The 14,895-nt window shown below is 38.6% G+C and overlaps 2 protein-coding genes across 7 annotated transcripts in view; both read right to left on the reverse strand.

The window, feature by feature from the left end:
• The window catches only part of LOC117299308 (dynamin-binding protein-like), a 56,521-nt gene extending 48,707 nt beyond the window's left edge, over positions 1 to 7,814 (reverse strand). For 4 of the 5 annotated variants that reach the window (XM_033782818.1, XM_033782819.1, XM_033782820.1 and 1 more), the window contains exon 1: positions 7,737 to 7,811. The gene's annotated coding sequence lies outside the window, so the exon portion shown is untranslated. Of the gene's footprint in view, positions 1 to 7,736 lie in introns of all 5 variants that reach the window. The other variant, XM_033782817.1, reaches the window with a different exon arrangement.
• Positions 7,815 to 8,443: 629 nt separating this feature from the next.
• LOC117299309 (BET1 homolog) lies at positions 8,444 to 14,714 on the reverse strand. 2 transcript variants are annotated; one of them, XM_033782822.1, is made up of 5 exons: positions 14,563 to 14,714; positions 13,430 to 13,610; positions 12,474 to 12,580; positions 11,315 to 11,371; positions 8,444 to 10,543 (listed from the first exon to the last, which is right to left on the reverse strand). In XM_033782822.1, the coding sequence occupies exons 2-5, from the start codon at positions 13,443 to 13,445 to the stop codon at positions 10,388 to 10,390; spliced, it is 336 nt and encodes a 111-aa protein (XP_033638713.1). In that variant the 5' UTR covers positions 13,446 to 13,610; positions 14,563 to 14,714; the 3' UTR covers positions 8,444 to 10,387. The 2 variants fall into 2 exon arrangements, with proteins under 2 accessions (XP_033638713.1, XP_033638712.1); XM_033782821.1 differs by having other exon boundaries at positions 13,430 to 13,614.
• Positions 14,715 to 14,895: the final 181 nt, after the last annotated feature.

The raw sequence follows: 14,895 nt of genomic DNA on the forward strand, positions 1-14,895 counted from the left end.
ACTTTAAACCAACCGTGGTCAAGTGGTTAGACTGCAGGACTTTCAATCATAAGGTTGTTGGTTCGAATCCCCAAGCTAACTGCTATAAGTATTGTCGTCTAGTTACTTAATCACAATTTCTTGATTTGTGTAATTCATAACCATAGACGTTAAACCAATGTTTGTATGAGAGAGATTGGCTTTTGCTAGCTTGGTGTTTACCATGTGTATCCCTTTGTGGGAGTTTGCCGAGTTCCCTTGATGGGAATATCATTCAAACAAACAAACAAACAAACAAACAAACAAACAAACAAACAAACAAACAAACAAACAAACAAACAAACAAACAAACAAACAAACAAACAAACAAACAAACAAACAAACAAACAAACAAACAAACAAACAAACAAACAAACAAACAAACACACACACACACACACACAAACAAACAAACAAACAAACATCTAATACCCCAATCGAGTGACAACCAACAGCCAGGCCCAATTTTAATTCGATCCCCTCACCCCATCCCTTTTGATATAAAGCAACCATAGTGTTTATCCCTCCCTCCATGCTCTAACATCCTTCATAGGATGGGAATCTATTGACTCTGAACACCTTTGTGGCTCATTACTCCTCGTCCTCGAAATGTCAAGACACAGGAAGAGAAAGAGAGTTAGGTAGAGAGAGAGTAGGCGTTGAATGCAAGTTGATGCGGAGCAAGACAGGTTTGTATTCATCGGAAGAAAGTGGAGAATCTTGTATACATAATAGATGAGTATCATGCAGTAATGTCATCACAACCAGAAGGAAATTTAATGCATGTTTAATTGGATGCTAAATAAATAACCTGTGAAGAGTTCAAGTCAATTAGGCTTTGCCATAATTTGTGTTTTGGTTCTTAGTGTAAGAATTTTAAGAAAGATTCTGTTTTTGTCTTCCTGTTTTTTTTTAAACAGAAATCTGAAGACAGTGCAGTAAACTGTTCTCCTTTAATTATTGAGAGCTTTCACACATGCCTCAAAACCAATCTTCACAAATGTATCTACAAAGGGAAACTAAGCCACAATTTTAGATCAGTCTGGAAACCCTGCGAGCCACAAGAATGGGCACACAGGCGTCGGCGTGATACAATTTCACATAGCAACAGAGGCACCTGCCTCCATGTTCCTTGTCATTGCCATGGAGCCCCTTGAAATGTTTCAAAGCAGGCCTAAATATTCACAGCTAGAGGCAAAGCAGAGGCAATTGCCTCCATGGTTCTTGGTGCCCCTTGAAATGTTTCAAAGCAGGCCTAAATACTTCACAGCTAGAGGCAAAGCAGAGGCAATTGCCTCCATGGTTCTTGGTGCCCCTTGAAATGTTTCAAAGCAGGCCTAAATACTTCACAGCTAGAGGCAAAGCAGAGGCAATTGCCTCCATGGTTCTTGGTGCCCCTTGAAATGTTTCAAAGCAGGCCTAAATACTTCACAGCTAGAGGCAAAGCAGAGGCAATTGCCTCCATGGTTCTTGGTGCCCCTTGAAATGTTTCAAAGCAGGCCTAAATACTTCACAGCTAGAGGCAAAGCAGAGGCAATTGCTTCCTTGTTTGCCATGGAGCCCCTTGAAATGTTTCAAAGCAGGCCTAAATACTTCACAGCTAGAGGCAAAGCAGAGGCAATTGCCTCCATGGTTCTTGGTGCCCCTTGAAATGTTTTACACAAGTAGTGTCCAGGCCTGCATGCTTCGTTTTGAAAGGGCAAGGGCACCAAGGCATTTTCTCCTTGTAAAGGGCACCCTATAATAATAATAATAATAATAATAATAATAATAATAATAATAATAATAATAATAATAAATCACTCTTGTAGAGCGCATTCCGTCAAAGACAGACCCCAATGCGCTGTACAGGCATGATAACAAACATACAAAGAAAACTACTTAAACTACATTAATATATACAACTATAGGCAAAGGAAAGTACACCAATGTGAAATAGCTGGCAGAATATTGAAAAAGTCACTGAGTAAACAGATGAGTTTTAAAGTGATTTCTTGAATAGATCCAGTGAGTGAGCATTTCTAATATGTATTGGAAGCCGGTTCCAGAGTTCGGGAGCTGTGTATGAAAATTTCTACAGGCTCCTGAGCATTTCAAGGGGCAATGTCCAGGGGCCACAGAAGCAATCGCCTTTGTTGCCTCCGTGAAGTATCAGGCCTGAGTGTCAAGCCTAATACTTCTTCGCAGAGGCACAAATAGACGATTGCTTCCATGCCCCTTGTCGTTGCCTTTGTGCTCCTTGAAATAATGGGTGCGTTCGTTTAGCTTCCCCGGGTCGACCCCTGTGTGTGGCAGTTTTTTTTCCCAGGACGAACGTGTGCAGATAATTTCCCACATTCGTTTTTGTAGAAAAAAAAATGCCACACATCGTGAAGCTAAACGGACGCACCCAATGTAGTTTCAGGCCTCATATGTACTTCACACATAATTTTATTTGCTGTGTCAGCCAAAATTGTTGAGTATTGGTCCATAAGTGCATGGGATAGATTCCCATAACAATCCACTTCAGAAGTTATGTTTAAACAAGCATAGTTTTTACTATACAATGTACGCTGGACTATGTCTGGAGTTAAGGATTATACAGTTGATGTCATTATTGCATCGAGACAGTGATTAATTTTTACACTTCAAATTTGATAACAAAAAGCCATTCTCATTTACTCATTCCCCCTACGTATAGTACATTGTACACTAATAAAATTGTTTTCTATCAATCAATTAACTTTGTTGATCAAATAATTCTCAAAAGGCCTCAGTTTCATTGTATCTAAAAAATCCAGCCTTCATTGCCTTCCAGTTCACCTAACTCTGCCCGCCACCTCACCGACTCTGCCCGCCGCCAAATTGATTATCTTTTCTTTCCCCCACCTGCGCACGTTGTCATTTTGTCTATCTCCCGAGAGTTTTAAATAATCCCGAAAGCCTTGGTTAAGACGAATCAAACTGTCAGGTTGACATTTACATTTCAGAGTTCCCTGTGGTTTGCATGATGCGGAGGCTCTCCCCAAGATTAATAGTCAAAACTGTCTAGGATTCTGGACCACAACTTTACAAGTTCGGCTGAGGCACAGTACAAAGACACAAATTTTCATCAATCAAAAGGCCTTATTTCACATCATTGTTCAAGGCAAAGTATACATGTACCTTTGGTTTCTTGATTCATTTGGTTGTTTTAAAATCCCATGGATACATTAAAACTAACCTGTGGGAATTTCACTTCAAAAGGAGATAGCATTTAAGATACATGTATTGTTGAAAGTCCGGAGCGGATCGGTAATTAGAATCACAATCTGAGAAAGATTTCATCCAAAAATGTTTCTCAGATTGAAATGTTTTTGAATCACTCTCTCTAAAACAAAATTCCTTTGAAGGAAATTGTTTCTCAATATATATCACTATCATCAGCTGTAGAGTGCCTCATTTTTGGGGCAATTTATTTATTTGAGGAGTAATTAACAAAAGTTTCTGTCCAAGGGAGAACCAATGGAAGTGCCCTAGGAATGCAAATTGAAAATGGCCTTGCCCTTTCAAAGATGAAATTCCAGGCCAGGAATTTCGCTATAGAGTCAACATTATATTGTAAGTTATCACACAAGCGCGAGTGGAATACGGAAAAATATAGCGCGTATGCGTCCCATATCTAAAGATGGCGTAGGCACAGTTGGATATGGGACGCAGAAGCGCTATATTTTCCGTATTTCCACGAGCGTGCGTGTGATAACGTATAATTATCTTCAAGCAAACTTGGCGCGTGACCATAGAACACACAAGACGCAGGTATTGATATTAGGCGTGCAATATAGCTTTTTATCACCACTCCATTCTGCCAATCTGATTGGAGGATTAGCGCGTACTTGAAGATAATATTTTTTATTATAATATGATTATTATGTTCTGCAAAGTTACTGGGTCACTAATAACTAATAAAGTGATCTGAACGTACTACATGTATTAATCAAATACGTAGGGCTTTGTACGTATTAGAGTAGTATTCTATATGTGCACGTCAATAAATTACCTAGTATAAGTGTGCAGGGCTAATCATAACCAGTGCTGAAACCTAGCAACGGAAGATGGAGTACATGTGGAAGGTACTTATTTGACAAATAATCAATGTACACACAGCACACACTATCGCTAATGTTGCCGTTTTATTGATGGCATGCTCCGAAAACAAACCTGGCTGCTGTGAAAATTAGATTAAATTCCCTTCCAAATTCAGCATTTTTATTCAAGACTCTCCTTCATGTCTCACTGCAATATTTCTGTTTTGTTAAATGCTTTTTTAATTGTAAGGCCTTATATATACATTATGTGATTTTCTTATGATCTTTAGTGGTTTTTTTTTAATAAATCTTTTGGATAGGGGGCCTTATTGTAGGCCTTTTAAACCTGTTTGACGCAATTTTTAAAATTTGTTTCAAAGTTTTATGTCCAACTTTTTGCCAAAATAAATATAATTATTAATATTATTTTTTTTTATAGCACATTCAAATTCCAAATTAACCCATTTCTCTTATTCAATCAAACTATTTTCTTTGTAGGTTTCATGTTAGCTAATGTGGTCTACAACTTTGTTTTTGTGCCAAATTATTTGTTCTCATCAAGGTTTGTACGGACTTACAAATTGATTTTCATAAAATTGAAGCGAAACAAATGTAACTCATGATTGTGGTCGTGCACATCTTCCAATGCAAGGTCAATGTATGAATAACCAAGGAACTACAATTTATACTGTATATTTGGTTTGCGGTAACACCATGTATGTATCTACTTGCCAGGTAGAGTTCGTTCTTAGAGAACTGTCTTGCTTAATTCTACTACTGCGGAGTAGATTTAGCGGGTGTTCAGGAGACTTCTCAGTTCTGAAAAGAACTGTCCTGCTTTTTAACTATTACCCGGGCGGATGGTATAAAAATAGGCTGTGACTACTACTTTAGCTTACAGGATCATAATTAACTGTACACTACCGCGGAGTCAGTTCTTAAATTGGTCTCAATATTTCAACTAGCTTGCTCTAGTTATCGTCAGGAGACTGTGTCAGGAGAACTACACTGACGTACGGGTATTGTACCCTACCCTTCAACTTCTTAAAGGGTGTATGTAACTTTTGTAGGACAAAAACCACAATGTCCACAGATTTACACAAAACTTACACAGTTTTAAGATAATGATAGTAGAAAGCTTCCCTGAAAATATTACGTGCTGAGGTGCTGTAGTTTTTGGGAAATGAGTAAAACAATGTCATGAAAATTATTTTAATCATTTACAAACGTATTTTCATGACATTTTTTTACTAATTTCTCAAAAACTACAACACCTCGGTAAGTAATACTTGAAGGGAAGCTTTCAACTATCACTATCTTCAAACCCTGTAAGTTTAACGTAAATCTATGGACATTTTGAAAAAGTACCCAAATCCTTTAACGGACGTAAACATAATATTTCTCCAAGCAATAATCTCATGTAATAACAGGAAGCAGCGCTTTGCAACTCACACGTGTGCATTACACACAAACACCAACTAGGACGATATTAGATTTGCCTGGCCAATTTACAGTGCAAATAGAGAGCAAAATGAGTTACGACACAGTGTGGCAGTTTGAACAGAATATGACGTGTCTGACCGTGTCGTGTACGCCTACTTGAAGCGTCGAAAAAGGACTGCAAATTGAAGGAGAAAGTGAGCGTGCCAAATGGTCCAGAGTGCTAATGGATTATGGGACAATCTGAACAATAAAAATGGTGGGGGTTCCATTAAGAAACTGATTGGGGATGATGCAGAACCAGTTGGAGAGATGTCACTTAATGGGTACATGCTGCCCCTCCGTAATTACCCAAATAAAATGTTACATAACTCAGTTAAAGGAACGTTACAGAATTGGTAAGAAACCAAAATCATGAAGATCGCAGATTTACATAAAACTTACACGGTCTAATGAAGATGATAGTAGAAAGCATCCCTTGAAATATTTCTGTCTGAAATTTCATATTGAATGTGAAATAAATAATCTAATTGCGCGTTTGGAGTTAATCGCTCTGTGAGCGTTTTATTCATTTTTGTTTTGGCATCGATGCAATGCAAAATTTGTAATCAGTTTTTCACTATTTTCTAGTGACCCAGAAGGTCGATCAATCTCAAACGTCTACAGGTTTGTCAGTTTATGTGTATGGTGGATTACATGAAGTGCTTACACTGCCACCACCTGTTTTGCTAGCAAAACCAATTCTGTAATGCTTCTTTAAAAATTGTAGTATTTTTAATGTTTTGAAAAGCATTTTTTTTTTACACACAGACAATGTATGTAATGTACATACAGATATTATTAGTAGTTACCGGAAGTACAACCGTTTTTTTCCTTTTTATTTTGATGTTCCAGAGGATTTTTTTAAAGGGTAATTAAGTTGGAAAGAGCCTGGGAAATCTGGGTACATTAGTCCCCCCCCCCCCCCAAAAAAAAAAAAAGAAAAAAAAAGTCGCTGCTTGACTTGAGTTCAAACATTAATCCTGGCAGGAACAATTCCACACAAAGTTTTTATGTTTATTTGTCTGATTCCAAAACTAATCTTTTACTTTTCCAGAGGATTTTTTTAAAGGGTAATTAAGTCGGAAAGAGCCTGGGAAATCTGGGTACATTAGTCCCCCCCCCCCCCCAAAAAAAAGAAAAAAAAAGTCGCTGCTTGACTCGAGTTCAAACATTAATCCTGGCAGGAACAATTGCACACAAAGTTTTTATGTTTATTTGTCTGATTCCAAAACTAATCTTTTACTTTTTCAGAGGATTTTTTTAAAGGGTAATTAAGTTGGAAAGAGCCTGGGAAATCTGGGTACATTAGTCCGACCCCCCCCCAAAAAAAAAAAAGAAAAAAAAAGTCGCTGCTTGACTTGAGTTCAAACATTAATCCTGGCAGGAACAATTCCACACAAAGTTTTCCAAAACTAATCTTTTACTTTTGTTAGTTTAATAATATTTATAATAATAACAACAAAAAATTGTAACTTAACATGTTCTCAATTAGCGCATTTCACAATAACCATCTCGGACAGGAGTCAATGTGCTTAAATTTTGTCTTAACATTTTTATTTTTTTATCTTGGTAATTTGGTTGGTACGTATATTGTATTTATGGTATGCGTTTCATTTTCCCATTTTTCTTCATTTTGGAAAGATTTACGTATCCTGCTGTGCCACCAGTTTGGTTTGCAGAACCGTCTTCTACCATGTCTGCCAACGCCATCATGTCACGTCTGTGAACACGTCATGTTTACCAAAATTCAAAATTGGCAAACCAAAAGGAATTTATGTCTCATTTGTAAATTATATACCAATTTATTCCATAGCCTAATCGATTGAATCCTCAGGTGCAAAAAAAGGTCGTAAAATTTTCCCAAAAGTTGTGACAGGATACGAAAAATTTGCAACACACCGACGAAACAACTCCTTTGCCATCCTTCCGCCGACGAGAGGCACGACTGCGAGCCCCCGTTGCCCGGCCGCCGACTCGAGAATGTGCCCGGGCAATGTGTGTGCTCTTCGGCCGGTCTGAATCACTAGCCGTCGTCACGGCACGGTAGCACAAATCGATCTCCAAGTGAAGTAGCCCATGGTTTGGCTGACAAAACCTAACATTATCTCGCTCTTACAACCACCCTGAATTCCTACTCTACACTACAACACAAGAGGCAGTTTGCAAAGTCAAAAAAAGTCAAAAACTCACCTGTTTTTGTCACAGTTCTTGTAAATTCAGCAAAATAATCCACACAGTTTCCGGACGATTGACATTATTCCATTGCATTCCGCCTTCTTCTGTGACCAGTCTGGTTCCATAAGAACACCGACCGTATTTTTGCTATGCTGTGCAAGTAAAAGGCTTTGACAAGTCTGGGAGTACGACATGTGACTGGAGAAGTTAAACTAGCTACTAGTCCTTGTTTCGTTTTAAAAACTAGTAAAACAAATTAAAGATATTCACAAAAGGCATAAAAACAGACATAACACTTACATTTTTGTAACAAGTGGAATTCAAGGATTTCTAATTCTATTTGGGGAAAAAACAGCAGCCGAAAGTTACGCCGAATTACATGTACTATGAAATTTGACAGAACTAGACTTGGTTCCAAGTCTGTCCTAAGTTTTCAGACAGCGCCCTCTTGTGGATTAGTACCGCAAACAAAACCACTCTTCAACCAGTCCCTCCAGTGTTCCAGGACCAAAAACTTCTTTGAACGCGGCCTTTTTATGTGTAATCATTGGGATAACTGTTAAAATTACCGCAAATTTCCCCGACATTGATACCCTAGACTGGACTATTTCTATCAAACTGAGGGAGGGGGGGGGGGGGGGGGGGGTCAAAAGATGTGTAACTTTTTCTTTCTTTTTCCTGATAACAAATAAATTCAAACTGGATACAGAAAACTGTTTCTTTAAAATGTTTGTACATCTTTTATTAGGAGTGTATATCAACATAGTTATACCCGATCCCACTAGCCAACATCACCACATCACTTATTAAACGACCACACTTATAAGATGGACGTCTATTTTGATAGTACGACTATCAGGAGCCTTCAAAAGAGAAGTAGTCATGTCTGAAAGCATTACAAAGAACTCACTCTATGGCTAGTCGAATCACTAAAATCAGGTGTCACTTAACATTAAATATACAGAAAATGGGATGAAATTAACAAATGAATTCTTCATAACACCAAATTGTTGCCCATAACATTATTTAGCCTTGTCTTTAACGACTGTTGAATTAAGGAATTGTAAAATATACTGAGCTGACAAAGTTTTGAGATGAGACTAACAAGTGCGAAGGCCATAGAGAAATAATAGCACTTAGCCTTCGCCTCAAGGAGGAAAAGCAAATTTGTAATCCTGAGGATAAGTCTTACCCTTCTTACAATAATATAAGTAATCATAATTTTGGAGGCTACTATAGACCAATCCATTAGGCTCCGCCCACGGCACACCTGTGAGCAAGAACACGTGAGCCAAAAACATGTGAGCCTCTCCAATGCCATTCTGCACTTGACCACATGCGCGCGCACTAAGCATTATGCGCATGCATGTCGGACGTTTGGTTGTGCAATGGGTTGAGATTGGTCAATATGCAATGGATCAGTCTATTGAGAAGCTGAAATGCAAAGGACAGACCCATACATGTTGGAGCCACAGGCATCTGAGAGTGCCCTTGGCAGCCATGCTAAATCAACCAATGACCAAGGAGCACAGCCTTAGATCGAAAGTGGTTGATATTACCGCAGGGAGGGAAAAACTGAACGGCCTAAGGAAAAATCCTATGAGAGCCATGCACATTCTACTCACATATGGCCCTATTATCCAGGAATCGAACCAGGGCCACAGTGGTGAGAGAGGAGCGCTTTATGCACTAGCCAACCATGCCACCCAAAGGTTTAGATTCCAACCGATAACAAATAATCTGGAAAAAAAAGATGGCCACGGAATAATCATACAATAGTACTTTGACCTCTGTATATTTAGTAACATTAAAATAAATACGCCCAATGTAGAGTATTTGGTAGTTAAATTTGTATATTTACATCTGTTACTTACACATTAATACATGAATTCTGGAATCAAGGCAGTTTTAATATCAAATCCACACATTTTAGGGATAAGTTTAAAAACTTAAGCCCCAAGAAACTTAGGTTGTGTTTGACACAATTGCTGTAGCTATGGCTAGGGGTAGTACGCAGCGCTGGCTAGATCATCATGTCGGCTATAGCCACGAGCAGTAGCCAAGACCAAAGAGACTCTAAGTTGTGTTTTAAAACACAAAGGCTGCAGCTGTGACTAAGCCAAGACCACAGCAACAGTGGCTAGACCAACATGGCTGCTGTAGCCAGCAGCCATAGCCATGGACACAGTGATTTAAGATTGTGTTTGACACAAAGGCTACAGCTTTGATTAAGCCAAGATTATGGCAACAGTGGCTAGATCAACATGGCTGCTGTAGCCAGCAGCCATAGCCACAAACACAGCAATTCTAGGAGAAAGTTCGAGTGTGCACATTTTAGTCAACTACAGGCCAGCAATGTACATGGGCATTTACGCATTTACTCGAACGACTCGTTTGGAGTCCTAGTCAACCATCAGTACCACGGTACTCAACACTCCGTTGCCTTACGCATTTTCGCTAAAGTGTCACTGGTTCCCCTTTTCGCCTTAACACTTGTAAGCATTAAACAGGCTATTGAGACCAGTGAAGGTTGGTTCCAAATGGTCGACCACTGTAATCAACCATTGGTCGACCAGCCTGGGTTCAAGTCAAAATAGTCAACCTTTAGTTAAAACATGGTGCACACTTAAACTTGCTATATGGTTGTTTGTCGCCCTCTACTGTCATCATCTAAACTTGATAATGAGATAGATGACAAAGAACACAAAGAAGGAGAATAAAAGAAGATAGCACAGGTAGCAGTTGTGTCCTGACCGCGCCATCTTGGTGAGTCTGCCCATCGTGGAGTTCAGGAAACCACCAGTCGAATCAAAATCATCATCCTGAATGAGAAAACATAACAAATAATTGTCCGTAAATCTTTTGGGGAAAATGTCAAGTCAAGTCTCAAGTCTTTGGGATCAAGTTTCAATTCTGGAAGGAAAGTCTGAAGTTGTTGAGGGCAATAACAAAAATTCAGACAACAGTCTGTCCAAAAACAACTTGAGGTATAATATGTTGTCGAGCGTGAAGTGGTTAAAGCCATTGGACACTTTCGTTAAACAGTATTGTCCAAAGGCCTACACTTCGTGTATCACAACTTATATATAAAATAACAAACCTGTGAAAATTTAGGCTCAATCGGTCATCGGAGTCGGGAGAAAATAATTTGAAAACCCCACCTTTGTTTCCGCACGTTTCACCGTGTTATGACATGTGTTTACTATAATCCGTAATTCTTGTTGTCGAGAATTGATAATTGTTTTAATGTTTTCTCAAAAAGTAAAGCATTTCATGGAATAAAATTTCAAGAGAAGTCTTTTACCATTACCTTCTGTAAACCCTGTAAGTTATTTGTAAATCTGTGAACTTTTAAATTTTTTTCTGTTCCGAAAGTGTATGCTGGCTTTAAAGAATAAGAAGGATGCTGCAGTACAAAAACTTGGTCAGCAGAAAAAAATAGTGCCTAGCAGAAACTGTTTACCAGCCAAGAGTCCATTATGATGTTTTGATGGGGCCCCAACCCACCTTTTACTCAACATATAAATTTGCTAAGCATTTTTTTTCTGCCAAACAGCTTTATGTAACTGGGTTCTGGATTAAACTACACCCACCATCTGTTTCAGAAAAGAATTCTGGTCTCGCACTTCTGTTCCGATGTCAATCGATAACTGCAAAGAAAAAAAAGGTTACACGTTTTGTTAAATTGAAATAGCTGTGACACACAGTTTAGCAACCATAATATGTGTTACATTCTGTAGTGTTTGAGGTACATGTATGAGACCGATCGCATGAACGCTAAAGGCTTTGATATAGTCTTTTCGAAGAAACTCGGTCGGGTCGCGATCAATATTGGGGAATCTCGCGGTTGGGTCTGTGACTTTCTAGGTTTGGTAATACAGTAGCTGGTTGTTGTTGCAAGATCGTCTTGATTAGGAAAGGCATTGCGACTCTTCATCGAGGAAGGCACTAAATACTAAACTCCACAGCGGTTCGGCCCATCGGAGAATACCCGAGCGTAACAACCAGGTCCTAGTGGTTAGTCCACTCTAATGTACCAACTCCCCAAACCTGGTGCTACAAATGTACTTGAATAAAGAGGTCTGAAGCAGTGCTTGCATCTTTTAAACATGAAAATATAAACAACCAGGTCCCAGTGGTTAGTCCACTCTTATGTAACAACTCCCCAAACCTGCTGCTACAAATGTCCAAACCTGCTGCTACAAATGTACTTGAAAAGAGGTCTGAAGCAGTGCTTGCATCTTTTAAACATGAAAATATAAACAACCAGGTCCCAGTGGTTAGTCCACTCTTATGTAACAACTCCCCAAACCTGCTGCTACAAATGTACTTGAATAAAGAGGTCTGAAGCAGTACTTGCATCTTTTAGACATGAAATCATTAACAACCAGGTCCTAGTGGTTAGTCCACTCTTATGTAACAACTCCCCAAACCTGCTGCGTGGGGGATCGTCGCGAACCGTGCCGGAATGTTCCGAGAGCACACAAAAAGTTCCGAACCGCTGTAAAGTTAGTTTTTAGTGCCTTCCTGTCATCGAAGCCGACATAATATCGTCATCGTTCAAGAACTAGTATTGTGATTTTCGATAATAACTTTATATCCTCCGAGCTTAATGAGAACAGCATACATGTAGCAAGTGAGGTATACACCTTTTCCCAACGTACTACACCCTACAGTAACCAATGGAAGTCGTGAAGTCTTTAACAGGGCTGAGGCAATCTATGACAAAGGTCTGGTTCCTGAGGTACTAACCGATTTCAGAGCTGAAACTTTATCATGAAGTCCGACAACAAGTCTTTCATTTTCATCATCAACCGCATTGTAATCCGACTGGTACATATGATTACCACCCGACTCCACTGTAATCAAGAGAAACAAAATTGGTAAGATTGTAATCATAAATGTTCACAGACTAATACAAATTAAAGGCAACGACACATTTGGTAGTTATCAAAGACCAGCCGTCGATTTCACAAAGAGTTAGGACTCGTCTTATCTCGAGTTAGAAGGACGAGTAACTCGTCCTAACTTGGGATTAGTCTTAAGGTCTGTATGCTACAGTGCAGGGTTGGGACTCGTCCTCAGTCCTAAGATTAGACTTAAGTTAGGAAGAGTTTTGTGAAATCGACGGCAGTCTTCTCACTTGATGTATTCCAAAATATGCATAACATAACAAACCTGTGAAAATCTAGCTCAATTGGTCATCAGCGCTGCAAGAAAATAATGACATAAAAACACCATTCTTCTGCACAATTGTATGCTTTCAGATGGCTTTCTCTGATTCAAATATTTTAGTGAGAAATAACCTCTTTCTCAAATATTTTAGTGAGAAATGACCTCTTTCTCAGAAAATATGTCCAAGCTTGATACTTCATTGCCTTGGTGCCCTTGAAATACTCCAGTAGAAATGTACTTGTAATTTTCTCATAGAGTGCCCTTTACCAAGGAGAAAATGCATTGGTTGGTGCCCTTGCCTGCCCTTCTAAAACGAAGCATACACGCCTGCTTTCAGATGCATAAGAATGGCTTCAGGGCTTAAGTCTTTCTCACATTCAAATATTTTAGTGGGAAATTACAACTTTCTCAAAAACTACGTTTAGCACTTCTAACAATGTTTCATACTATCAACAACTCTCAATTGCTTGAATGTTACCAAGTAAGTTGTTATAAAAATGCCAATGAGAGTTATTAACAATTTCAGAACTTACTTCCCGCTCGTCGCATCTTTCCTGATCAGATTTTATCTCAACAAGAAATAAATCCAAAAACCAAGATTGCTACAGCTCCCCTCGATGACGACTTGAGTTAAGTTGAGATTTTTTTTTTTTCACACACAGTGCTCAGCTCAGTGAATCTTATGACACGTCACCACAACCATGTCACAACCAACTATCTGAAAGTTAAAAGATTAATTTACTACACTTGTTTTCATAGCTAGTTCCATATTTTCTGTTTGAGGGATACAATTTCTGGTTCCTGCCACCCCATTTTCATTCATTTTTCCAAAGAAAAAGCAATCTAACTTATTTTAAGATTGAATCGAAATTGCAGAAATTATAAACACAATAATACATGTACCCTTTTTTTTAAAACAAAGTGGCAGCAGCATACAGAAACTTTTCTTAATTTCTTGAGTATTTAATTAAAAGTATGGAAAAGTTGTCGTACCCATGGCGCCACCACTTTTTAATTTTTGAAAACCGGTCCCCTATGAAAACCACTTTTTGTAAATTTGCTTACTCTGGCCCAATTGATTAAAATTAAATCTACCTCCATGATTTGATTAAATCCTTAAATGCATCCTCAGCTCAGGTGTCAAAAGGAAAAAGGCCAGAATCTGGTGGCGAGGTCGTAACCATTTTCCCTAAGACATGGAATGACGTACTAGGCTCAATGATAATGAGCAGCAGCTGCAGAGATATCCCTTTTGCACAAAATTTTGCTTAAGCAAAAAAATCGTTGCTTAGTAAAATCAGATTACCGGCCAAGACTCCACACAATTGTTATGCTAATTGCTATGTAAACAACAGCTAAATACCAGTCACAAGCAATGAGGGCATTAACTTTTGGCCAGTAACATGTGTAAAATAAGCGAGCTATTTTCGTGCATAAGCAAATTTTTTGCTTAAGCAGCTCTATGAAATTGGCCCATGATCATGAAATTCTTCCTCCATGGTGCACCTACACAAACAGTGACTACAGTCCCTACACTATTTTATATTGCTCCATGATTTTACACAATGCTATTGCTACACAATGACATGATAATCGACATCTGATGGGTGCATTTCTCAATTCAGTCAAATGAAATGGTCTATGTAAATTATCGAAACATACTTACCCCCAAATAATGTGATTCTTACAACAGCTCAAAGAGAACACACTCATCAATCTGTATTTTGTGACTATACCATAAAAACACTAAACAGAGAGGAAATTCACGATACAAAACTACAAGTTCCACGTCGAACTAGCATGTCAAGATTGGTGAACTTTAACCGCTACATCATTTCAACAATAGAGGGCGCAAGTGTGTTTTTTAACTCCGAATCATTTGATCAACAGAGGGCGCAGTTGCTTATTTTAACACCCGTAGAAACAAAAGTTTAAACGAAACCTTGCTCAATTTAAACTATTAGGTCAACTTGGACCCTCTTCATGAAATAAAATTCGT

This window comes from Asterias rubens, chromosome 14 (genome assembly GCF_902459465.1).
Source record: "Asterias rubens chromosome 14, eAstRub1.3, whole genome shotgun sequence".
In the NCBI taxonomy this organism is placed as follows: domain Eukaryota; kingdom Metazoa; phylum Echinodermata; class Asteroidea; order Forcipulatida; family Asteriidae; genus Asterias; species Asterias rubens.

What these genes read in the sequence shown, in the direction of transcription:
- LOC117299309 (XM_033782822.1), bottom strand. An exon ending in AAGTTTCAGCTCTGAAATCG is followed by an intron (nt 11,372 to 12,473) that starts GTTAGTACCTCA and finishes TTTTCTTTGCAG; the next exon opens with TTATCGATTGACATCGGAAC. An exon ending in ATTCTTTTCTGAAACAGATG is followed by an intron (nt 10,544 to 11,314) that starts GTGGGTGTAGTT and finishes TTTCTCATTCAG; the next exon opens with GATGATGATTTTGATTCGAC.